At 35.4% G+C, this 27,801-nt stretch overlaps 1 protein-coding gene across 15 annotated transcripts in view; it reads right to left on the reverse strand.

Moving 5' to 3' along the window:
• Positions 1–27,801, reverse strand: part of MCTP1 (multiple C2 and transmembrane domain containing 1) — a 271,275-nt gene that overhangs the window by 123,304 nt on the left and 120,170 nt on the right. For 8 of the 15 annotated variants that reach the window (XM_072031696.1, XM_038169782.2, XM_072031693.1 and 5 more), the window contains 3 exons: positions 23,349–23,387; positions 9,946–10,116; positions 6,836–6,966 (listed from right to left, as the gene is read on the reverse strand). In XM_072031696.1, coding sequence (XP_071887797.1) covers positions 6,836–6,966; positions 9,946–10,116; positions 23,349–23,387 — 341 coding nt within the window. Of the gene's footprint in view, positions 1–6,835; positions 6,967–9,945; positions 10,117–18,038; positions 18,213–18,709; positions 18,759–23,348; positions 23,388–27,801 lie in introns of those variants that run through there. The other 7 variants (XM_072031692.1, XM_072031695.1, XM_072031700.1 and 4 more) reach the window with 2 other exon arrangements.

The following is a 27,801-nucleotide window of genomic DNA, read 5'->3' on the forward strand; positions in this document are numbered from 1 at the left end:
TAGGTGACGGAGAGAGGCAATAGACTGAAAACCAGGAAAGTTCCCCAAGGAGCTGGAGGCGGCACCTCAGCTAAGTAGGACACCGACGGCAGGGGAGCTTGGGGCACTGGACGAGATCCCCAGGGTGGTGGGAGTGCATGGCCTGGCTGCAGAGCTCGGCAGGACCCAAAGAAATGGTTAAGTTGGTCCAGATAATGGAAACATGAGAGCCCCACCAAGCACAGGGCAACTTCGCTGGCCACTGAGCGATACCTGAATGCAGACAAGTATTTATGGCTTGCTAAAAGAAATATGGGCCGTGCCACAAAATCCCATCGACAGATTTTGGAATGACAGATCAACATTTTCCTAAGCATAGCTCTTCACCATAACACTACAGATTTACGTTTGAAATTGTGTAGACAAAAAGAAGTACTTGCAGATGGTTTATTATGTGGTATGTCCTATATCATCCTCACAGCACAGCCATGCACTACAGGAACACACTGTTAGCACTGTCATCACTGTAATTTCTTCACATCAAAATTAACGCTTTCCTTTGCTAAACCATTCTTTTGTTTTTAGAAACATTGATTTTTCCTGCATGGTTCTCCCCTCACTAGCTGGTCAAAACAACTTTGCATGATCTTCCACGTGGCTCCAATCTGTCTTCCAGAAACTCTCAGATACCCCTTTCAACAGTACTAATTTTCTTCATATTTACAGTCGCAGCCCCCATATCTAGGTAGCCATTTTAGTTTTCCTTCTCCCTTCCTCTCATTTCTTAGCTCTTACTTCATACACTAATGTAAATTTCCATATGCAGGACCTTAAGGGCAAGAAGAAGGATCTATAAAGATAGCCAGTGTGTGTGCAGCATTCTGTATCTCAGTTAATACTTTCAGGAATACTACTAATTTTGCAAAAGTACTTGGAAATAACAAATGTCAATAAAAACCGTGAACAATAAAATACCTGGTAAGAGAAATTTGATTAAGATTTCATTAAAGACAAAGATGACCCTTTCTTGCTGTTTAGCAGAATAGCAATGTCTCTGCACTGTTAGGTGCAGCTAACATGTGCGGAGATAGTAATAAGTAAGGAGAGGAATACCTGAAGGCCAGATTTCAAAATGCACTATTTACCCTTTGAAAACAATCACAAATGGAGATGGCTCAGCACATCCCAGGATTTGTCAAGGGCAGACCCGACAGAAGCATTTTTAGATGTTAATGCTTCTGGCAAAACCTTCGTTTTACACAGAGAAATACATCTGCAATGATTTAACTTTAGTCATCATGTATAATCAACAAACTATTATACACACAGTCTGTTGGTTGTGTGCTTGTCTGTGTTTACACAGAATTGCTGTGTAATTCACATGTACACACAGATCAAAACTCACATTACAATAGAATACTAAACAATAGATTTAAACTTCAAAAATAAAATTTGCCTCCAAAGTTACTGCAACGTGCAGACTTTTTCAAACAACCATGTAAAAAATATGTTAAAAAAAAAGATGAAATACCACCATAATAAAGTCCTATTTACAAATCCAGAAAAATCCATTTTGTCTCCATAGAATTCTGCAAAATTTAAAAATTTTCCAGTTTCAATACAGAGGCTGCACACAGACATTCACACCTACTATTCAAAGCCTCTTTGTTGGGCAACAATATTTAAAAAAGAAAGTTGTCAGTATTTTAATATAAATTACAGTCTCCACAGTCTCCACATCTTTAGAAAAAAATGACAAAGCAACATTCACAGTAGCACATTTAGCACATTGTCCTTCACTTAACTTTACATGCACACTGCAGTACCAATACACAGCTGAACAGCACAACTGAGTTCTCTGCTGATAATATTCAGTCTGCCATAGTGAAATTATATACATTTGGGTGGAAAAATAAAACTGAGAAGATATAAATATTTTATATAAAAATCCCACTTTGGTTTAGAACTCTGAGCAGTATATCACTGTGCTTTTAGATTAATAATGCAGCAGTATAGCTCTCATTGTGCTTCTGTTTATGTGCACCCAAAAAAAACTCTGTAGCTTCAGTATGATGAAAAAATTAAACAGACAAAAGATAGCCGATTAGCTGTTGAAAAACAAAATCAAAGTATTTCATTTCCAGTATTGTAACTTTGGATTCATAACATCCATTTTAAGAGGATGAAATTAAATAAATATAATAAGGTGTGTACCCATACATACAAACACAAAAACAGTTTGAATTTTAATGACAATGTTCAGAGAAATTATAGAACACATATGGAACTTTTCTACTGATATAGTTAATACATAACTTTAATGAATATAAAATGCAGAAGGTCTTCTGCTGTTCTTCATTTGCACCAGGATTGATAAAAGATGGTAACATCTATAAATACTGATGAAAATAGATTTAAATGAAGTCTACAGTAATTTCCTGGCATAAGATAAGAGTGAAAGTCAATGTCATTTTAAGATAAACACGCATTTTTTATACCAATAAATAATGCTATAAATCCTGCTGTACTGGGTTGCAAATAACTTCAGCTGAATAAAACTGCATGACATGGGATTTACTTATCCTGTATGTTCACAGAACCAACTTGTTCTCTGACAGCACTCATTCTTGGCAATTTATTGCAGCTGTCAGCAGCCAATTTGTTCAGATTACTGCTATGCATAAAGGTGTAACAATCATGAGGATTTATTAGCTGATTATCGTAAAGGTGACAGTCAGGATCGCCTTCAGAAACACAGATGATAAGAAAGTTAAATAATTACATGAAGATTAAAATCATTTCACCTTCATTTTGATCATAGAATTACCTACATAAATGTATCACAGTATGTGTTTTTAATATACAGTAGTATATTGACTCAATATGGAAAAGGAATGATTTACACATAGCAAAAACATGTGAATATTAAACATGCTCGGAGTTAACACCATACAGACATACATGTACCTACGTATTTCTACTTATCAGATGAAGTATTGACTAATACTACAAGTTCACATGCTCATTAGAATGTAAGAAAGCTTGTAAGAAATGTAAGAAAGAAAAAAAAGACCTCACATAATTGGTTCTTGATTTTTTTTTTTGTTTCTTTGAATGATCTTCAGAAGAATGCCAGAATTTAATCCCTCACTTCATGCTGCATGAATCTGTCAGTGTTTCCTTATACAAATCAGCAGATCATCAGAAATACATTTTTTTTCAGAGCTTTTGTATGAGGTCTTTTTTTAGGCTTTTGAAATCTCAAATTAAACACTGAAGTGGTTCTAGGATTTCCTTTTTTGGGGGTTATTCTTAGATGAAAGTTCATAATGCACTACATCCTTTATACTCACATGGATTGTGCATATAATTGCAACTCAAATTTGACTAACACATAGGTCTCAAAGTTAAGAATGGAAATAAAGCAGTCAGCATCTCACTTTGGGAATCACCGCACCACATGTGTCTGGGTACCAAGATGAAGATAGAGCTTTATGCTTGTTCTGTGACAGATATATCTTTCTCCTCTGAATTAGGATACCACACTGTCACTCTCACTCTCTTAATACTTTCCTTTTTCTTACAAGCCACTCCTTCCACTTCCATCTTCTTGTCACGCAGACCCAAAGCCAGAATTTCACTTCCATGTCTCCAGTCTTCTCTAACATCCTCCTTTCATCTTCCTGCCCTCAAAAAAAGATTGCAAACCCAGGCCCTCACAGACTGAGCACACATGCCATCTCCACTTTGTCATAATCCTGACTTCATCCTGGTTCTCCACAGTGCTCCAAACTAATGATTATGACAATGCATACACAGCCCACAGAATTCTGTGTTCATGACTTCCCAGTTCTTTTATTTCACTGAGGTGCAGCTGACACAAAATATAATTCCAGAAGAAATTATGACATTCTACTTTGGAATGAAATTTGCAAGTTAGGAAGTTAACACAGAAAAAATACGTCAATTCCAGGGTACTACCAGTGCCACTTTCTGCATGGCTACTGGAGCTTGTCCCGTGAATCTTCCACTCAGGAGCCCTGACTTGCAGCTGCCCAGTAGGCATCGCGTCTCTCATCCCACCACAACGCATCCACACCAAGATCGTGGGGGAACTCCTGCTCTCCATCCCCACAATCACTGGTTTTTGGGATGTTGCTCTAACAAGGATACTCCCGGGCAAAGCAGATTGCCAATCTGCATTTTGCACAGGGAATTCTGCTGACCTTCACCCGTGCTCTGCATGCAGTTGAACTCGACAGACGAAAAAAACAAACAAACAAGAAACACATTGTAGATGAGAGATGAGAACAGCTCCTTACACTTTTTTTATTCTGTTTTATTATCTCAGTCTGCTGTTTCTTTCAATATGCACGATCTCTTCAAATGAGCCTGGCTTCTCCCTAACCATACTTCAGCTGGACAGCGCAGTTTCTCAAGAAAAAAATTGTTTTCATTTAAAAAAGTTATTTCTGTATAATAGCTACTGCTCAAATATTGTGTAAGAAAGTAGGAAGAGCATAATAAGATGAAATTGATTATTCTCCATCACTGAGACACGCTAGAACACTACAAGGAAGTCTTTCATTTCTGTCCTACATGATGACCTTTCCTGGAACCCGAGTTAAAACATTCAGTTTATTCTATGTGCCTTGAGAGACTTACTCAGATGTTACTCATGGACTAAGACTCAATCTTGCTTTATAAAATTAATATCTATTTATCACAGTACACACTCTGAACAAATCTGTAGTGTCTGTACCAAAGTATTTACAGCTTTCAGAGACAGCCTTGAAATAAGAAACTGGGGAAAAGAGGTCCCTGTAAAGCAGAGCTGTCAAGTACTGGTGAGTTTTATCCATAGTGATTGGAAGAGTATTAGTGAAGGTGAATATTAAGACCTATTTTTGTATTCAGATTGAGTTTGACAAATAACAAAGTTTTTCATGGAATTCTTCACGGAGAAGAATTTGTTTGAAGGTTACATTATCCAGAGATGTGGTGCCATCTCTGGTGAAAATGAGAGTCTCTGAAAGGACAATGTGAAGAGGGATTATAAGCATGCTGATAGCAGAAAGGTCACAAAAATCAAGCGCAGTGAGATTTTGGGAGAAGTACCACTGATTTTTTGTTGAAATCAGTTCCATACTGCAGTAGCACTGCAGGTGAGTTTTGTCAGAGGAGCATCTTTTCTGGCATTCGTGCTACAGAGGAATTACAACTGTTTGGGTGAATAACAAAACAAAACAAAACAAGATACTCTCATGGAGAAATGCTAAAGGTGTCCAGATTTTTTCTTCAAGAGAAGATTTCTCATACTACCACATTTCATGGGCCTGAATAAAATGTAGAAATCTCTTGTTACTTCCATGATAGCTTCCAGTTACTAAAAAGAATGTACTTAAGCTTAAGACATTATAACTTTCTTAGATATCTGAAAAGCTACCTAAATAGCTTATGTGCCTAAAGTTACTTATTTTTCATCTACTCTAATTTCTGTGTTTCTGTTCTTATCTAGGTTTCAAGCACCCTGAAGCAAAACCCGTGTCTTTATTTTATACAGTTCTCTTTAAAATACTTTAAACTTAATATTATAATTGCTGATAATAGTAATAATGTAAGTATTGCTTTGAAGTCTGTGTTCTGAAAAGTCCTAAGTGAGACCTCCAAAACTCACCATGTTTTGGATAAGAAGGTTAAAGCTAAGCAGAAGATAGAAATGATATTCAAAGGTTTGCCACACATTGAGACAGGTCCAAATGATTACGCTTCTTCAGAAAAATAGTCATTGTTACCCTTTGTGCTGACTAAAATCAAAAAATGGAAAAGATAGTGATATGAACTTCAAATATGAACATATCGCTCCATCCGTGTTTCATTGTATAAAATAGAATTGTACTATGCATGCTTTCGAAAAGCTTTTGTCTGATATTAAGGCTGTTTGCTTGCCAAAGATTCTGCATCTTTTTTGACTTCCCACTATTTATGGTAGGAAATAAACACATAATATTATCCAATTGATCTAAAGAAAGCCATTAACTTAAACAGAAGCAGAGAGGAAAAGGTTAGTAGAAACATAACCACATGGACTTCAGAAGCACATAGCTCAGTCTGTAGGATTTCCATTCCTAATTTTAACTACCCAAAAAAGCAATACTTAATAGTATTGATACTACTTAATAGTATCAATGTCCTAGTGAAAACACTGAAAACCAATATTCTAACAATCAAAGTATACAGGATTAATTACTATTTTTATTGTAAATGTATGGATATCTATTAAAATATGATGTAAACACTTTTCAGCTTTCAAAGAAGCACTGTCTTTGTACAGCATCTATAAACATAAGGCAAGTTATGCAAATGTTTGAAAACACCTATCATCCTCTGAGGCAGTCACAGGGAGCACAATCACACAGATTTATACCATTTTTGAACTTCCTTCATAGAATACTCTAATTCACCAAGTAGACTGAAAAATGGTATTACATTTTGGTATATCATTTTGGTATTACATTTTTATTACTAGTCATGGGAATTATGCTGGGTGTTGCCATATGGAACCTCCTGCATCTTGATTATAGTTCTAAACACGGGGTTTTCATTTTGGAAAACCTAAACCTATCAATTGGTAAAAGCTGCCACCTACTGGTCAACACAAATTATTTTACACCGTCAAGGTAAAGAGTAACACCAATGCAGCAAATTACACTCTTACTTTGTGAAAAATCCTCCCCCACCTTTGAAAAAAAGAAAGGCAAAAACAAATGATCCTAAGAAATAGTTTCAACGGCGAGGTTCATTTTAATCATCTGCTCCCATCCCCAGGGAACTAGAAGGCTGTAATTGCACAAACCTGCCAATAAAATCATCCTTTTTGCCAGCATCTTTGTCCCACACGGTAATATCAATAATTCCACCTCGCTCTTCATAGAGATGAAAGTCAAACTGCTCCCTCCACTGAGGATTCAAAGTTTTTGGCACAATCTGAAAAGAGCAAAAAGAACGACATATTGCATTGTGAAGGCAAACTTTCTCTTGAATTTCAAATTTGGTCTTTAGAGTCTGTGTTCAGGACGCATTTTTTGCGGTAGGTGTATTTCAAGGACTGAGGATTTTTAAAAAATAATTTTAAAAGACTATTGGTCAGTTCTCTTATGCTTCTTCGACACATCATCAACACCCAAAATCTTGCAGCCTGTCACCTTCAAAAGCAGTCAGAACAAAGGATTTATGCTGGGAATTGATACATTTTTTTTGGTAGAATAATCATGCCCTACCTTGAGTAGCAGTTAGCTATAAATTACCTCAGCCTAAATAAAAACAAAGCACCTGAAATGACAAGTAGATGGTGACTAAGAGTATTTAAACAGAAATAATTTGGTCGTCTCATCTTTCCCCAGCTTCCTTAATACTGGGAGAAAAATGTAATTTAAAAAAAATAATAATGAAATCAATCAAACAAATAAACAACTGTAGTTTACTTCCTTTCCTTTGCTGCTCAGATAGTAGTAGTTTTCTGAATCATTTTCAGTCCAGCTACTTCTAACAAAAGATGTATTTGTACTTCAACATACTTCAGTCCATGTACTTCTGAATATGCTTTGCATTACAGAAGCTTTGTATGTTTATAAACCAAAATGCAAAACAGTGGTCACATCTGTCCTAGTACTTTGCCTATGAAGCTATCTCCACTTTCAAGATTGATGCATTTCACTGACTTGAAAAAATGGAAAAATTAAAAAATTAAAGAGGATTAAGGACTAGATAAGCTACTGAAACGTTTAAGTCCTCAAAGCATGAGATTTGATTTCTTCATTTTGATTTGTACATGAGAATGCACAGATTTAAAAGTATATATATATACATATTTTTTTTCAAACCAAGTAACACTTTAATAAAACTTGGTGACAACAGGGGTGAAAAGGTAGGTAGATACAGACCCTGAGGTGGCTGTGAGTACACAAAAATAGATTTCCAGATGATTCTTCAGGCATTGATGGGGACTGACAGCAGCAGATGGATCCTGATGCCATTTAAGAGATGTTTAATCTCAACACTATGCACTGGAAGTTATTTATCATAAAGCCAAAGGATAAAAAGGGATTAAAAAGGTCAAAGATATATATGTATATATAATACATATATATATATATATATGTATGTATATATATAAAATATATATATATATAGTTTTTTTGTTTTTGTTTTTTTTTGGGGGGGGAAGTACATCAATCACATAGCACCTATGCATGTTCCAACCTACATCACAGAAAAAGTAAAGAACAGTTACTCCATTGGTCATAACACAACAGAGGTACTGAAAGTCAATCAAAGGAACAAATAAATTCCCTTACAGTGTTAAGACAGGTCTAGAACGGTGTAATGTGATGAATTTATAGCTTCACTTTTTTACCCAGAAGACAAAAAATAAAGTAAAATAAATAAAATGGAGATTATTGCAAACAGTATGTACAGGATATTGAGATGAAGATCTGCCAGTTAGCCCATGTGCTTTCCCATGCTGTTCGTTAAAAGGCTACAAAAAGATTTCTGACTTTCTTATAAGTCTGTAAATTACTCTCCACCTTATTCCAGTAAAGACACATGATTATAAATAATGATCATTCAGTATTACACCTCTGAAAAAATATCTTTCCTGTATTTCGAACTGATAAGTGTATCTTCTGATTTTGTCTGAGATGTCTGAAAAGAAGTGTACCTCTTCAGTGTCTTTTTTTTTTTTTTTTTTTTTTTTGTAAATACTTAACAGGAAACATTATTTTCCTCCAAAGAAATAATCCAAATAATGACAGGGAAAATGTCACTAATCTACATGATATTAAAAACCATAGTTACAGAAATGGAAATAGAGGAGAATTGGAATTGACTTCCTTGATAGCCAGTTCAAATGTGGGATAGAAACTACAGTCTGAATTAGGATTCCTGCTAGACTTCTCTTCACCGAAATTTTAGTAATACCAAGGCATATTTTTCATTTTCAAAAGCAAAATTATACACAGTAGTTAACGAGCATTGAAACCCTACATGATGCCACACAAAGTGTTCAGATTATCAGTCAATTCACTTGTTGAAATTAAGACAGCAGCTAAATATATATATATATATATATATATATATATATATATATATATATATATATATATATTTTAGACAGTTTGTGAGTAGCCTGTGGGAATCAACAATTCCCCCATAAGCCTAATTTCAGGTCAGAAGGCCCTAAGGCTGGCTCTGAGGTTTGCAAAGTTGACATCCAGACACTTGTGGCCTTTTTCTGACTTTTGCTTTCTTCTGGCTCCAAAGACTACAAGGGCTGTCACGGCCATAGAAAGATGAAGGTGTGTCATCAGTGATCCCAACATCATCCACAAACAGCAATTTTCAAACCAACAGGAATGAGGAAAATAAAAACAATAGCAAGGAAACAAAGCAGCTCTCATTTTCTCCCTGATCAATCCTCCTTGCATGTTAAACACATACAAAAACTTAATGAAACTTGAGGCAAGGACACAATGAGCAAAATGAGAACATAAACATGATTCTCATTGAGGACACCACTATGCAAATGATGCAAGTCTACTTGCATCAAGCCAGAAAGGCACAAATGTGGTATCTACTTGTCACAATCGCTGTACAATTGTCCCCTGCAATGATGGACCAGGAGCAAGAAACAAAAGCCAACAGCTTGTATGGAAAATATGGTGTGCCTCCATTTTTAGAGCTTTTGTTTTGTTTTGTTTTTCTTTTTTTACTATCTGGCTTTATTTTATTTATATTTTGGTTTATAATGAAATACAACAAACATCTGAAGAAAAATCCAGGTGCTGTGACAGCTAATAAATCCCCAGCATTATTTAAGTACTTATGCAAGACAAAAAAAGCTCAAGCAGGAAGAAACTATTTCAAACAGAATCTATTTGCAGTGTAGACCACAGCCAAAATTACCTTGCTCTTGTACTTCTGATGCCCCAGACGGAACTTCACATAAGGGTCACTTAGCCCATTTGCATCCATCGCCTTAAGTTCACGACCTTCTATCAAGGTAACGCTAACTATCCCTCTCCATAGCTGAGATTTTCTGTGCAGGTCTGAGAGGCGCAAGCTCTGGGTCTGAAACTTCAGGGAAATAAAAACAAAGTTTTAGTTAAAACAAATCCATAGATTTCCTGTGTTTTAATGTTCATTTTTCTATTATCATGAATGTAGAACAACCGTCTTAAGCCATTTTAAAGTTATTTGACAGTACATATGTAAACCACATTATAAAGAATTGCTTGGAGAGAAAATTGTGAGTAATGTGCAGGTAATGTCATGTTCTGCTTTGCAGAATGAAGCTCAACTAATACTGCTTAAGGAAATGTTAAAAAAAAAAAAAATGACAATTCTGTTTTCTTCCTGCTTCACTTCCGTCCCTGCAGAATGAACTAGAAACACTACAAATAAATGTTATGAAGTCTGTTATATGAGTTGCATATGACTGAATGAACTTCAACAAACACTAAAACAGAGAACAGCAAGAAAATGAAACCTCCATTAAAATAATATAAACCCACCACGAAAAGTGTGGATCACAGAAAAATAAAGCAATAAACTCTTGTGCTTGACAACTATTTGCAGCATGGAGAATTGAATTAAGTATCAACACGTTAGCTGAAGATTTTCATGATGAGACTTTGCTGAACCTTTAATTGGAACTGTGTAGAAAGTTGTGAACCTTTCAATTGCTAACTTTTGGGGAAAAAAAGTTCACATAGACACCCACAAACCATATGGCCACAGCATTCATCAATGAACTCCACTAGGGGTGGAAGAGTGGGGAGAACTGACATACCACTTCTGCACTCTTCAGATAGAGAAAACACGTCTCAGGTGTGTGGGAGGACACCTCTTATGCTGCAATTGTATTCATTCAGAATTGCCTTATCTAAAATCAGAACATTAGATAGCTATACAATATTTAACTTACAAATTACTCTGCCTAGGAATCAAAAAAACTCATGTCTGTACAGACACTGGGCTATAAATATATATCAAGGCTGCATTCTCTTTATTATGCAATGTAGTTTGAGCAGCAAAGGCTTTGTGGCCTCAGGAACCATCCATGCAACAAAATGCTGTTGCATTATTAGCTTCATCTCTGTTGCACCTTTTAAGGGTTTTCAGTGCAAATTTTGTTTGAGTCTTTTGCAGGATAAACAGAACTGGATGGTTATAACCATGCAAATGCATAGGGTAGGAATTTCACTTTATTTACTATCCAGAGAAGATTACAAAAAGTACACTGAATTATGACTGAATTGCAACCTGCTCTCACCAAACTGTAGGGATAAGTGTTATACATAAGGACTGGGTCAGAGTAAACCCAAGTAACATGCTTTTAGCAGTATGTTGCATACCATATTGTAATGTATTTCTAATAACTATTCATTCTAATGAATATGGTTACTGCCAAAATATTTCACTGTTTAGTTAAGATCTACCTTGCAGAAGTGAAGGATTTGACTGCAGAGAAGTTTCTCAAAAAATTATTGTTATTGCAAAGGCAAACGAGGAACTATGGAGTTCAGCTGTGGAGTAACTTTTAACTTAACCTGTGACATAAAGCAGCAGTGTGACATCAGAAAGTAGAAACCCTACAAAAATTAGGACACAGGAAAGAAACTTAGTTGTTAGAAGAGATCACATTTACAACAAGATAAAATTATTAAATGTAATGAATTTTACCTCAGCAATAATACCCTTAGTTTGGTAGTATACAGTCAACACTTCTGAAAACTTGTCTTGTGAACAAGCAGTAGCATTTCCTAATTGTTTGGTTTCTTAGAAGGTTTGGAAGAAAAGGACTGAATGGTATTAACCAAAACTGACTCTACTTCAAACACAGTGTGATGAGAGACCAGTTAGGGAATCAAAAAAATGAGACAAAGCATGCTTAGAAAGAGAGTTCTTACTGGCACAGAAACAGTGGTTTCATTGAGACATTTCAGCAAAGAACCCATAAGGGCTTTTTAAAGAACTGAGTGGGAATCCAGATGAATTTCAGAATATTTTCATGGAAAATTAGCATTAGTTTGCATTTACAGCTGTGGAACTCTTAAAGTAAAACTTAAGCATAACTCCTAACTCTTTACCTAACTAGTCACAAACAAGGTAGTGAATCATTTAGAGAATATACTTGACCTAAATTCCCTATGTTCCATAGTTTTCTTAAAATAACTTGTTGCATTAGAGCAGCTGCCACCATATAAAGCACACAGATTTTATTTTATTTTATTTTATTTTATTTTATTTTATTTTTTATGAGCAGTAGCGAGTTTCATCAAACAATGTAATTTTCATTTGAGGTGGCAAGGCAAGACCAGATGATCCAGCACGGAGTGTAGAACAGCTGGGTCAGATAGGAGCTTACAAGAACCAAGAAGAAATCCTGAGAACAAGTATTCATGTTTTGCTTCAGAAAGCCCTTTCAGGTCAGAGCCAGGTTGTACAGTTTATGTGTTAAGTGTTCATCAGATACCAGTGGCGTGTTGACTGATAGCAAAGCTACAGCTCAAATTTCAATCTGCTGGAATAAAAGAAGCTGGCTGCTAGAAATAAACTGGTATGTGCTACTTGCTGCTGCTGCTTCTCTGAGGTAGGGCATTTGGACCATGGTTGTGCTCTTCTCTCCCTGGCTTTATTGGCAACACACAGATCCATGAAATAGCAAACTGAAAAAGGGAGACATACTGAAAGAGAAGGACTACAGCTAGTGGGAACTAAAATTAAGGAGAATATCTAGATTTCAAGTCAAATTTGTCAAAAGCTAATAAATGAAATAATGGAAGATAAGACTAATTTCACATCAGAGGTCTTTCCTTATGACATTCACTTCACAGGATGAGACAGTTGCATCATTTCTAGGTACTTTTTTAGGTATGTAAGCAATCTTCCGTAATCCATCCCACAATGCCAGAAATAAAACCATGAGAGTAAAATGAAAACATCAGCATGACTCTTTCCTAGTTGCTCCTATGAAGAAATATTTCTTGAGACTAGTTCTTAGTTGCCTTATTTCCAACAAAGTAGGTGATGCATGTTGCATCCTGGTTTCACTCTTCTGCCACAAACAGATAAAAACTTAAAGAAACTGCAAAGTTTTTAATTTCTCTGGGAGTAGGTGTAAAGTTATATTTCAGAATACTTCCATCTGCAATTGGCCATGCTGTCTGTGTAATGTCACAGTTCCAATAGAAGCAAGGACAAGATCTCAGGCCACAGCTAACCAGCATTAATGTGATTAAAAACAAAACAAAAATCAACCAACCAATCAAAAAAAAATGTAGCTTGCATACTGTGAAATTTTCTTTTCCCAAATGAAAGTAAAAATTAGATTTTTGAAAAGGATTTTGAAAAAGATTTTTTTTCATGTCAAAAGATGCTTATAGCTGCCTGCAAGAGAAAAACACACATCTCTTCATATCTTATATCTTTAATATTTCTATCATAAGCAGTATGTAAAAATAACATTTTCTGATCTGATAAATTTAGCTTCTAATTGTGTTTCCCCTGTTCTATCTGTATTCAGGGTAGCGGAAAGGCTAGGGATGCCAACAGGAGAAAACCTGCTGACACCAAAATAGAATTGTATCTCCCATTAGATATGATTAATATAGTCCGCCAAATAAACAGCAGAGCTGAAAGATGATCTTACCACATGGCTTAAAATTCTGTATGTGCGTGTATAGTCCTGGATTTGAGTCACAAACCAACCTAGGCTTAGAAAAAATCTAGGTACTGGTAAGTCCTGGGCCTCCAGGACTTTGGGAGTGTTGTCCACTCCCAAAGCCAAATGTGCCATGGTACTCTCCTTGGGACACAGTACAGAGCAACGTCTCAGAGACTTAAAGGAAGGTGTCACTGTGGGCTGAGGCTCCACATTTAGCGTGGACCTTATTGAAGCTGTGGACAGGGCTTCTGAGGGCCAAGACTGCAAGAACACGTTCTGGATGAGTGCATCAGTCAACAAACCTTTGTTATGACTTTCTTCAATAGAAGAGAAGCTTTACTAAGCAGTTTTGAAAAATTTTTATTTATCTCTGGGTATTTAAGCGACCTTTGAAACTCTAGCCCGTAATTAGTTGGAGAAGCCTCATGAGCTGTCCCCTCCAGACCTGACCTGACCAGTCTTCGTGCTGTGTGAAGAACCACCTCTCTCACTTGCAAGTGCTTGTGCCCATGTGAACAGAATCTGCTTTTACTAAATCTCCTTGCTACACACACCACTAGGGCACACCCCTCCTCTGTGTCCTTGAATGCAAAATCTATTGCTTGAGAACAGTTCAGCAGTTAAGAGATGAAGTAAGCTAATGACCACATACAGCTTCTCAGACATAACTCTTCAGTGAATTATTGTTCACCTCACTAGACTACTAAACTGTCTGAAATTAAATACAGCCATTAGTCCTCCTGTGTTTTATTGCCTAATACAAACAGGATTTCCTAGTTGGATGAAAACATTTTCCCTTCTGTCATTGGTATGTCTGCACAGCCACCCCAAAAATAATGAGTGCCTCTGGGTGCTGTTGCAGGCAGATTAGAAGAGTGTGCCTACCACAAATTTACTTAAACAAAAAAAGTCATAAAATCAAATAAATAAATGATGCAGCCATGTTTTCTTCAAAAGTTTATCTATCCGAAGACTAACTTTGGGTTGGAACCTTGAAATTAAATACAATCAAGAAGGAGTGTAGCAAAGAACTTCACTCCATGGCTGAACAGAGTAAATACGAATACAGCAATGCAAATCAGAGCCGTCATTGTAAATGACTGCTGCCAATTCCAGTAAAAAGTCAAAATTCTTTAACCCACCAGTTCCTCAGTTCCCCAGATTCTTGTATACGTACACAGCTCAGATAAAACACTTAAAGAAAACAAAAAAGAAAACAAAAAAAACCAACAACAACAAAAAAAGAATGTCAATAAACATATGAATTTCTTATTTATGGAGACAATGCATTATGTGAAAAAGATTTATACTTTTTTTTATTCTGTTTTATGGGAAAAAAAAAAAAAAAGAAGAGAAAAAAGAATCGGAAGAGAAAAAAAAAAAAAGTAATTTGCCATTATTTATACTGAATTCAATTTTGCCTGATCCTTGAATGACTGTCTTATAAACATTAATGTACTCCAATTCTTCAGAACACTACTGTTTAGCTCACAGGCATAGCCACATAAAGATAAACCCTATGCCCTTTGTAAGGATTCTTGGACATTCTTGGACAACACGCATCTATTACAAAAATTTTAAGATTATCACTACTATTTAGTTTCATGGCATTAAAAATACCTCTAGTTTTTGATAAGCACTCACATGGGCTAAAATTATATGTGTGGTCAAGAAAAAAGTGCATACCTTCAATCTAAAAAAAACCAACAAAACAACAAATCACAGTAGCTGTGTCCTGCTACATAAGTGATCTGTAAAACCTTGGTACTGTTCTAATATGCTGGAAAACAGTGTCGAGAGAAACAGATTTCTAATTGGTAAATAAAACAGGTCAGGATGGATAATTTATCTGCAGGCAATTTATCAGTGAATACAACTATTGCTTAAAGCAGTTCTGTGGAAATACAGAGAAATTAGTTTGTGCAATTTAACAACATTTTTCAGCTTGTGCTTACACTGGGCAAGAATAAATCAAAGGCCATTAATTTCTCTTTAAACTTTCTTTAGATCATGAAAAACAAGTACAATGCTTATTTTTTAATTAACTATTGCAAAAATGCTTTGTTCTTCAGGCTGAAATAAATTTTGAAATGCGCGTATTTTACTCACTATGAAATAAGAATTAAATTGGGGGGGGGGCAAAGAAAAAAAAAAAAGAAAAAAAAAGATTAGGAATATCAATAGACACAGATGCTACCTTGCCTACATGATAAGAATCACAGGACAACCAGATGTAAAAAAACAGACAGAAAATTCTTCTCCTCTGTTAGAAATTAGAAAAAATACAACACCTTGCAGAGTTTATCAGCAGATAGCTACTGAGCTACTCAAAAGGCCTTCAGCGGGACTCTACAATTCCTTGTAATTTCTGCTCACTGTTCGTCAACAAGCTTTATAAATGGATTACTTCTGATAATTACTGTAATATGAAAGAATATTTATCTTATCTTCTGATCAACAATAATTGTTAATTGAGGACATTTCCATTCCAGGAGAAGCTAATCTAACCCTTTCAGAACCTGAGAAGTTTACGCTACCCTATGCCCTGTGTATTCCTAATATGACTACCATGTTAAATCCGGTCTAGGACGTTTGCTCTGACAACTTGATATTGTCACTGTTGTAACAGTCTTCTGGTGACACTGCAATATTTGTAATAACAGCTGATACTTCTGCAACATTTCATGAATTTTTGTGGTTTCCAGAGTCCAACAATTGTGCATATTACTTAAACAAACTCAAGGTAAGCTATGCTGTACTTTTACACTTGAGCCAGCTCACGTGTAATATGATGAAGGTTGCGACTCTATTAGAGGAGTAAAAGCACTAGCTAGACCTCAGATTTTCCGAAAAATGGCAGAAATATTTATACAGGACAAAGGGGTGCTGGGAGGAGTTGTTGGAGAGCCTGTGCTGGTATAATGCTAACCTTCACCCTTCTCCTCCTCCCAGCAATTCCTCTTGGGACCTGTGTTTGCAATATGTAGAAGTGAACAGGTCTCCTGTTAATCATGTTGTTTTCTGCTGTCTTAATACCAAAGTGGATGTGACACAAGGAAGCACAATGGCCACTAACACTTGATGAAAACTACTTGAGCTTTTGGAAGTGGAAATCTGAACCCAGACACCCTCCCCTTCCCCCCCCCCCCCCCCTTGCCGACGAAATACTGCTCTGCTATTTTGATTGATAACCATAACAGCTGCTACCACTCACGTACCCATAATGCAAATACAAGCTTCACCAAATATTTGCATAATTTTTATAACCAGACGTCTAACAGACAGGTGTATTTATTCTGACATTTTTTTACTTATATTCCATTATTTAGCAGTTTTCCTTCAAGCACTATTTACACCTAATAAACTGACATCTAGAACCCAATGGCTTACAAAAGCTAATATCTTCTTAAACTTAAAAAAAATAATTTCTTATAAACCATCTCAAAATAATTTGACCTCCTATTCTAAAATTATAAACAGCTTTGTTTGAAAGATGCTACGTTGATTGTAAATTCCTTCAATTAAGAAATGTCATACTACTCCTTATTTCTGCTTGTCTTTGTTATCCTTAAACCATGATTTGCTATTTCCAAGTTTTATTCTCTACTCAAGAGACATCTTGTTCCAGCAGAAAAGCATTTGTTTTAATTTTAAAATAGAAAAAATGCTTCATACAGCTTTTCATGCTAGGAAAAGGCAAATCAGTCACATATAGCAAATATTTTGAATTAGGCATGAAAGTATCAGTTAATAAGGCCACAGTTTTTGGCATTTCAGTGAGTGCTACTGAACATGAATCTTTTTAGGAAAACATCTGAAATAAAATTAAAAAACGGTCAGCACTTAGGAGCTGAAGGCACATTACATTTAGCATTTTTTTCAATTGTTCCTAAGTTATAATTTTGTTTTTAAAGGTATATGTATAAAAGTATTGTAATGATGAATTAAAGCAAAAACAGTTATCTAAACACAAACTGCAAACTCCTTTAATTCACTTGCCTTAGGCAATGAATGCACTCGTCACCAACTGTAATTAACCAAAAACAGCTTCACAGTTGAGACTTCAGGATGAAAAACTAATTTTACTCTTAGTTTATATAAAACCTGTTGCAACCCAGACTAATGTATCTTAATTCCTGGGAAGAACGGAGCTTTCATTGCAGGTAATCAAAGTCACACTGAAAGAGCTTGCCACATGTTAATAATATAAATTAATAGCACTAATACATTCTAGTGCATTCTAAAATTTGCAGTTCTAAAATATTAAACAAAAGAGAAATTTTAAATTAAGAGAGGGTGACATCTTATCTTTTCCTGCAGATTTCCTTACCCAGCAGCTCTGTAGCTCTGTGGATGACAGCAAGCTGGGTGGTGCAGCTGATACACTAAAGGGAAGGGATGGCATCCAGAGGGATCTTGACAGGCTTGGTGAGTGCATGTGAACCTCATGAAGATCAACAAGGCAAGTGCAAGGTCTTGGGTCGATCCCAAACATGGATAGAGGCTGGGCAATGAGCAGACAGTGGTGAGACACTGGAACCTTCCCAAGATCGTTCTTTCATATTCTATTGCCTTCACCTCACATGGAATGCAGCAAGGATAAAATTTTCAAAGCAAATTCTATGTACATTATCCTGTAGGTACAGGTAAACACACTACCTGACGCCACTATCCCCAGCACTCTTCTGAATTAACCTCCTGCAATCATACAGCAAGTTCTACAGCATCAGAGAGAAAGGAACCCAATTTACCAGTACCTTCAGATTCTCTGCAGAAAAGTCTGTCTGCTCAAAATAACATGAAATGTTCTTTGAAAGAGTGGCACAAAGAAAGGTTAATGAAAATGATTAATTGTCAAATGCAGGTAGGATTATCTCTAAAAAAACAAAACAAAACAAACAAACAAAAAAAAAAAAACAAGCAATCTTTACTCTTTGCGAGGAGAGCCACTTGAAAAGTCAGTGCATTGTAGTGGGAGGTAACAACGACAAAATACTCAACTTTTTTTTTTTTTTCTTAATGAAGCATATAGGCTCTTCTCCTTTCCCAGCTATAACCAAGAAAAACATCAAACAAACAAACAAAAAACCTTAATTTTGACTGAAAAACACATTCACTCTAACATAAAGTGATTGTGAAGTACAATTACAGCTTGATTGATCACAAATTTATGCTTTTGATTTCAATGTTAAACACCACATTATAGAAGTGCTAGAAGCAGTAAGGTTATATCTTAAAAACATTTTGGTAGTAAAGGCAATGACAAAAGAAATTAAATTTCATCATTAGAAGCTAAGAGAAAAATGAAAGGAAGTACTTAATAAAAGAGGCAACTTTTTTGTTGTTATGTTTGACAGCACTGTACTGAACAGAATATAAAATGAGAAGAAGGAGAGTAATATGTGCATATTCCTAACTCATTTTTATGCTGCCAACATTTTAATAGGCTCTTCCCGTATCCTTTCCTCAGTGACTGATTAAGCCTCTGTGCTGAGGGAAACGAGTAAATAAAAAGCCAGAACTAATTTCTTCCTAATGTTTTTATAAGCATAGCAAAAAGCAGAAAACAGCTCCTCCCAATTCATCTGTGTTGGTTTATGCTGAAAAAAGTAATGTTTTATTTCTCATCACCTGTTTAGCTTTCACCTCAAGGTTTCTCTAATGGAAATCACTTCAGCAATTAGCACTAACCATCTCACTGTCAAAGAGGGTGTTACCTATTAGTAATAAATCACCTCCCTGGCAAGTCTGGGCTTTTCTGTGCTCCTGTTAATGCTAGACAATGGTGTTTTACCACATTATATCTGGTATCCAGAAAGTTTAGAAAGCAAGAGAAAAGGAATTTTTTTCCCTCAAACCAAGGAACAAGAGCAAGCAAGAAAGCTGTATTGCCAGAAATGAAAGAAAAAAAGCAAAGTGAGTACTTCATAGGTAGCAGAAGCCTGTGAAGAAGCATATAAAGCTAAGTGGTATGGAGAATAATTTCAGTTAAAAAAAAATAAATCTGAAGGGAAACCAGGATGCAGGTCAAAACCCAGGAGGTCTTCCCATAAAGAGAAAGACAAGTGTGTATCTTTATGGGAAGGAAAAAGAAAAGGAAAAACCTGTCCTAAAGAAAAACTGTGTGATCAACACGGAGTACCAAGAAAGCCAAAAAAATCAGGTTCCACGCACAAAGAAAAAAAACTATTGACAGAGGTCAAAGCTGTTCATTTTTTCCTTTGAAAAAGCTGGTGGAAGCTTAAAAAAATCATCTACTTGGCTGAAATGAATGCCTCTGACTATTCAGACCATACAAATAGTTTTCCTCTTCTCCCCTCCCCTCCTTTGTTTTTTTTTTTCTTTTTTTTTTTTTTTTTTTTTCTGCTGTAGCCCTTGACTGCTACCACATGGAATATCTAACAAACTGAACCTTAGGAACCGAGGCATGGCCACATTGGGGTTATTGACCAAACACCTGGATCACAAGAGAGTGCATGAAATATTGAATAATCTATTCCCGTCTTTACTCGAGGTATAATGAATCTTAGTACAGAAATAGTAATGAATGCTGTTGCAACTAGTAGAAGCAGAGCTAGTTAGTCTCCCAGAGCACTGGAGACATACCTGCAAAGTTGTAACCGCTGACCAGTAGTTTGCTCTAAGGCAACATCTGTTTTCTGGTGGATGAAATAAATAAATTCTAAACAGAGTGCAAAGTGTACCTTCCGAACACAAATATGATGGTTTGTATTCTTTGGTTTTTAAAATAGACCATTGGCAGTCTCCTGTTGCTGAAGACAGGAAGTTTAACTTTCCACAGGATGCATACGCTGACTTCAAAACTGTTTGAATTTCATTCTTGCTAGATTCAGTGAAAGATTACTATTACCTCTGACCCAGACAGAGGTGGGAGTCATCTAGCTCTCATGCATTTTGATCAAGAGTATGTCTGAGATAAAGCAAACATGACAGCAAAAAGTTTGAAATAGAATAAAATAACAAATACAAAACCAACAAAGCTACTACACACCAAAATACACAAAAATAAAAGCAGTTTTTTTTTGCAGCACTACTAAAAGATGTTTACAACACTGGTTGAAAATACTAGTTTACCCACAAGTAGATGCATATAGGTGCAGAAATTCATTTACCTGGGTATTTCATGAGACCCTAACTTCATCAATAGGATTCAGAAGGGGAGCAGTAATTGGGAGTAGAGATTGAGTATTTATCTAACGTAATTGTGTGCGAGGATATGAACAGTTTAATACTGTCACACAGAAGATTAGTTACTGTTCTTTTTCAGCTACTGCTCATGTTACAAGCAAGTTAAGCAGTTCGTAGCATAGTGATGTGATAACGGTGTGCATTTGTTATGTCTTAAATCTAGATTTAAAGTACATCAATTTAAAACAGTAAATGTACACTATCGTAACGTACAAAATCAGATTGATTTCCTAGAGGTGTCATGTGAAAAGACTTCAGAAAGCTAAAAAAAAATGGAAAATTTATAATGATATTTCAAAAAAAAAAAAGTTTTTTCTCAACTCTCATAAATGTAATACAAATACTTCGCCATGATGAAGGATCTCAAATAGGGAACTTTCTTTATTGTCTAAAAGCATTAAGCACCTGTCTCTCAACATTTTTTAAATGGGCAAATGACATCTTATTTAATATCAGTCACTCCACACTTCCACACCCCTGAGGAAACTCTTTTTTTTTTTTTTTTTTTGGAGAGATTTGTTTGCAAATAAAATGTTTTTAATTTATTTATTTTTTTTCCCCCCTAAAAACAGTTCAGGGATTTGGAATTCTGGAAGAGTCCTGCAAGGCAAATGTGCAGATTAGATCAAATGTGACTTTAATTAAAAAAACAGCGCAGTTTATCACACAGTTCTGTGGCTTAACTGGAAGACTTCAGTCTATCGATTACAAGCATAGCAATGCATATTACACATTATACATGTATTACAAATTTAGGCGAAAGTATGACTTTAGCTGAGATAAATGTAAAAAAAAAAAAAAAAAAGTAATATTTAAATTCATGTGTTTGCTATTTGCTAAATCTTCTGATGTTCCCCTTTTCAAAAATGGTGACTACTGAATTAAGTGTTGCCAAATTAACTTAACAAAGGAAAATGCAGGTTAAAAACTCAGGTGAACAGCTATGAAGAATTGCCAGCTATCATGTCATACCTTTCATTCTGGATTAGCAAAGCTCACATTTGCATCAAACTGAAAAGAAGTTTGTGACAATTTTTTCCTAAACTGATTTTACAAACTCTCCTCCAATACGCTGAGCAGATGAAGACTTCGCTCAATGCTGGCAGGGTGCAAAACAGCCAGGCCCTTTGCCAACCTCACAACTGTAGAAGTTTGAGCAACTTGTGTATGTGTTTTGGGAAACGTTACAGAAGCCATACGAGAAGCAAAATATTACACACCACCAGATCACCAACTATCTTTGCTTCATAGATTTCAGAAAGGAAACGATTACATACCATCCTGTATCACAGAAACAAACTGTGAAAACCCAAATCAGAGCCCAAGAATTATAAACCCTGCTCTTTTTTTTTTTTTTTTTTTTTAAGGTTAAAAATACCATGAGAGTATTTTCAAGTGAGCAGTACATAAAACACAGTTTATCAATAACCTCTTATGACCTTGTCCATCAGTATGCTAGAAAAGTAAATCACTTATTTTATGAAGTTACCCTTTATAGCTATTTCATTTGCTCTCATTTTAACACCTTTACACGAAAATATATTTAAAAAAAAAAAATCTACCAATGCAGATGAAGACTTACGGATTTAAAACTATTTAAACTTTCATATATAAAATTATTTCTAATTATAAATAATAAGGCTCAACTCAACTCAAAAGCAGTATAACAGCATTCAGTAAGAGCAGCCTGAAAATGCTATGAAATTATAAAAGTTTTCTTTATGTTTTTGAAAACACATACCAGAAAAGACTGAATGTACTCTGCTACAGTGAATCTCCCAGCCTTTCCCTAGACGAAAAGAATATACACTAACCCTTTTTCTCACTCACATGACTCCTAGGAGTAGAAAAGTCACATACTGAATTTGCCTGGAGATGCATTGAAAGAGCTGTATAAAGTGAAGACTGATTCCTCTGCTCTTGGAAAACCTGGCTACTGTTCTTTGCTATATGTGCATGTCCTGCAGTCAGAGAAATTTATCTTTGAGAGCCGCCACTGGGAATGTTTTTTTTTTCACACAAGCATTGTAAACAGTAATAATAATAAGTAATAGGAAAATGAGTTACCCTCTGACATGAACTTTTTCTAAATGTTAACATGTAAGTGTTAAAAGAAATTGTTTATACATGAGATATTAAAGCTATCAGAAAAAAGAGTTTAAGAGTTTAAAGACACCTTTACTTGTCATTATCAGAAGTAACTACATCACTTCCAAGACAAGCTAAAATGCTACAACAAACTTGAATGATGTAATAATTACATTAAAAGTTAAGCTGTTTCATGATTTTGATTTGACAGAATACAAACAATTTCATTAAAACACAATTAGGAAGATGATAAATCTTGTGTCACGAGTCCTGCATGGCATATCTGGTAAAACATCAAAGTTCTTGTAATAAAAATGCCAGAAGACCACATGCTAAAAGTTACCTTACTTGATCTTTTCCAACTCTTCCTCATTAGCATTGTCTGAAAATAAAATAGAGCATTTTAATTACCTTTCCTCTGAAATACAGAAAAGGAGGCCAGCTGTCTCTCCAAAGGGACAATCCACATTTAACCACCATCACCACTGAAGCAGCAACACGTACACTCACTCCAGCGACAACTACACAAAACTAAAATAAATCCAGACATCTAGCAGCAGTGTTCATACCCATGTATACTTCTCTGGGTGGTGTGAATTTCTTTTTTCTGGAGACAATGCATTATGTGAAAAAGATTTATATATATATATATATGTAATTTATTTTTTTTAAGAAAAAAAAAAAAAGAATTGGATAAGGAAAAAAAAAAAGTAATTTGCCATTATTTATACTGAATTCAATTTTGCCTGATCCTTGAATGACTGTCTTATAAACATTAATGTACTCCAATTCTTCAGAACACTACTGTTTAGCTCACAGGCATAGCCACATAAAGATAAACCCTATGCCCTTAGTAAGGATTCTTGGACATTCTTGGACAATATGCATCTATTACAAAAATTTTAAGATTATCACTAGTATTTAGTTTCATGGCATTAAAAATAGCTCTAGTTTTTGATAAGCACTCACATGGGCTAAAATTATATGTATGGTCAAGAAAAAAGTGCATACCTTCAATCTAAAAAAAAAACAACAAAACAACAAATCACAGTAGCTGTGTCCTGCTACATAAGTGATCTGTAAAACCTTGGTACTGTTCTAACGTGCTGGAAAACAGTGTCGAGAGAAACAGATTTCTAATTGGTAAATAAAACAGGTCAGGATGGATAATTTATCTGCGGGCAATTTATCAGTGAATACAACTATTGCTTAAAGCAGTTCTGTGGAAATACAGAGAAATTAGTTTGTGCAATTTAACAACATTTTTCAGCTTGTGCTTACACTGGGCAAGAATAAATCAAAGGCCATTAATTTCTCTTTAAACTTTCTTTAGATAATGAAAAACAAGTACAATACTTATTTTTTAACTATTGCAAAAATACTTTGTTCTTCAGGCTGAAATAAATTTTGAAATGCGCGTATTTTACTCACTACGAAATGAGTATTAAATGGAGGGGGACAAAAAAAAAAAAGAAAAAAAAACACGCCAGGATGAAATATGTTTTTTCCCTGCTTTTAAAATATCCAGAATTTGGTTACAATAGATGCAGTTTGTTGGGAGGAGAAAAAAGCTGGTGAGGAAAACTGTTAAGTTGCTATGGTCAGAAAGCTTAACGGCCCTGCCATTAAGTTAATGGTACCATAGCCTCGGTAAATATTCATAGATATTAAATTTGTTACAAAGCTGGAGAAAGCCACTTCACCCATTCTCTTGGGCAGAATGAGAGAGGCACGTGGAGAGCAAGCAGCTCGAGGCCTGCAGCGTTTCTTGTGTAACCACATTTCTGCATCCTGTCTGACCTACCTTTGTGCCTCTCTTCCTCCCACACATCTGCTTCCTCCTTCCTGCTTCATCCCACACATCTGCAGACCAGCCTGTGAGCAGGGAGGATGATTCAGCCCAGTTATGTGTCTGATCATTTCAGCTTTGCTAAGTTAGGTGTGTGCAGCAGCTAAAGAAATGTGACATACTTGCTGAGTGCACTGGCAATATCACCAGCTGTAGCAGGTTGAGATGAATCAATCAAAACCATTCTTAGCAGCCAATAAAACAAATATATAGCATGGGACAGGTTGTGGGTTGTGATGGATGGTCTACTCTACATGGAACTATGTGATACAAAAATACTCCATGCCTGACCCCCCTTCTGTCATTCTTTCTTTTATTATATGATAATCCCTTTGGCAAAGTTAAAAAGACAGAAATAAGCTTACACTATAAGATTGACAGTTTTACACTGTAAGATTTAAGACAGTAAGCAAATTGAGGAAATTGACAGCATATTAATATTGTCAATATTTTTATTGACAAAAAAGCAAAAAAGTCAAAAGCAAAAACAAAACAAAACAGAACATCATTTAGGATTGATTGTTTAAGGAAAAAAAAAAAGATGCTGTAATTTGTAATTTAATTCTCATCAAAGAGCAATATCCAAGTAACACTCATATGCTTCCTTTTTTCCATTTTATGTTACTCAAGACATTGGCAGCTGCCAAACAGTAGTGCTCAAGCTCTGCTGGCCCCAAGGCCACTGTTCTGATCAAGCCCCCAACTTTCTGATTCCCTGTAGCCAAGAGTTGTTTTTAAGCCCTAGGCTTATAAACAAGAGAATACACAGCAGACGTGCAGCTCCAGGGAACTCACAGACACTGTGCAAGTTCTCCAGTGACAAAACCTGTGACGGCACTCTGCTAGAGAAAGAGCCAAAACATGCACCACGGCACCAATGGTTACAACACCAAGCACAGAATTTGCAGACATCTCATACACATTTTTAATTGGCATGCATGCAATATAAATGACACACGGGCATGCATAATGTACAGGTATTTAGAGGTAAATACTGTCAGAATTAAAGAAACAAAACAAGCTTTATTTAAGCATGTTGAAGAGAAAATCCAATTCTTTGTTAGTTCTGACTTTTTTAAAATCACATTCTTCAAAAGGAGAAATTAAGGAAAAGGTAGAAGAGACTGCATCATAAACATATTTTTACAAGTAGAGATAAAAGTATTTTTTGTAGAGCTCATAGATTTTAATATATTTTTGTATACACATACTTTTTGTGTACTTTTTAATTTTAAGTCTTCTTCGTTTACACTAGTGAACTACACTGTCTGTTCTATCAAAGCAAAGTAATTCAAACAGCGATATTAATGTAAAGGACAAGTACTGTTAACAGCACAAAGCAAATGCAAATGAATTATTGGAACTAGTGCTACTGCAACTCAATTGTGCTAGTATTCATGAATACTAAAAACATTCTTACTTCTGTGGTGTATAAGAACAATTCAACCATTGATTTTGATTCACAATTTATGAATGCTCAAAAGTCAGAACAAATCTGACTTTTCCTTTCAACAATACTCAGAAGAATAGACCTCTATTTAGGTACATAATTTGAATGTTATTATATTATGAGATTAGTACTTGAAAAGTTACAATTTTTATGCTGTCAGAAAAAGCACTAGGTCACCGAAGGCAAAGATCCATACAAGATTTGCTAGAAATGTTAAATTGTTCAGCTGCCCTACTCATAGACAATTGCAGGCTACTTCTGCATGTTTTTTCGGAGAAAACACACTATGAAAATCAAACAATGTGTTCTTATTTATGAACATAGTATACAAAGCCTGTTTTAAATTGAAACCATGTCTAATATTATTCTCCTGGAAGCACACAAACTGTAAACTCCTTAAGCATTGCTTATCACAGTATAACAGGATTTGGTGATAAATTCTCAGCTCTTCCAGTTAGTAATATAATTTTACATAGTTATATGCAAATGTTAATATTCTTAATAGTTATCTGAATCTAAAGATGAGTTTGTTTTGATCTTAGGGAATGGGACCTTTTAGCTATAAATTAGAAAGAAAATCTTATCTATCGGCACACTGAAAATTTGCATTTTGTCAGAATTTCTTCCAGAAAGAAGGAAGAAAATGCTCATCTGTGTACCATACCAAATTTCTCACATCTCTGCACATCTCAAGGCTTCATAAAGGATAGTTCCATCCAAAATATGATCAACTATTACTATTTCATAGTAACAGCTTCTTTTTAAAATGATTTGCAATAATACCTCCCCCTCACAGGCAGGAAGCAACACACAATAAGGCCCCCAATTTTCTGCCACTAGTCCACTGAAATTCCAACTGATATATCTTATCAAACAGCACAGGTGCTAACAGTGTCAATAGCTGTTACTCGCTATGACAGGACACTTCTTGTAATACATACCTACACTATTTTGGTATGCCAATAAAATGGTTTGCTATTAAGAGTTGTCCTCTATCTATACAAAAAAATGTATTGTCACAAGATTCAACCCTTAACTACACATCAATAAGACCTCCAAAGCACTCTCAGTAGCTCCAATTCAGGTAGCTAAATGATCTGTTTCGAAAGTCTAATCTGCAGCAAAAATTCCCAAACAATACGTCACTAACAGCAAGGACTGTTCAGAGGACTGATGTTTGAATTATGACTACAGGGCTGCCAAAATATAAGGTCAGACACAATGCTACTTCTATGCTATAGCAATGTGGGAAAGCGAATACATCTTCCATTAAAGCTATTCTTTTTCTTTCCCCAAAAATGGTCCTAAGGCACACTTATAATTTAAGAACATGGAACTTTAAGTACATGAAATATGTATAAGTGCTATCCGTTAATTTCAGACTTATTCAGCTTTGTAATTTAACCATTTTTCACCACTCATATAACTTTAAACTGTTCATACGTTTTGTCATCAATTGAACAAATGAAACTTATTCAGAAGAAAATATACTTTTGA

The sequence above is a fragment of the Anas platyrhynchos genome, chromosome Z (genome assembly GCF_047663525.1).
Source record: "Anas platyrhynchos isolate ZD024472 breed Pekin duck chromosome Z, IASCAAS_PekinDuck_T2T, whole genome shotgun sequence".
NCBI lineage: Eukaryota > Metazoa > Chordata > Aves > Anseriformes > Anatidae > Anas > Anas platyrhynchos.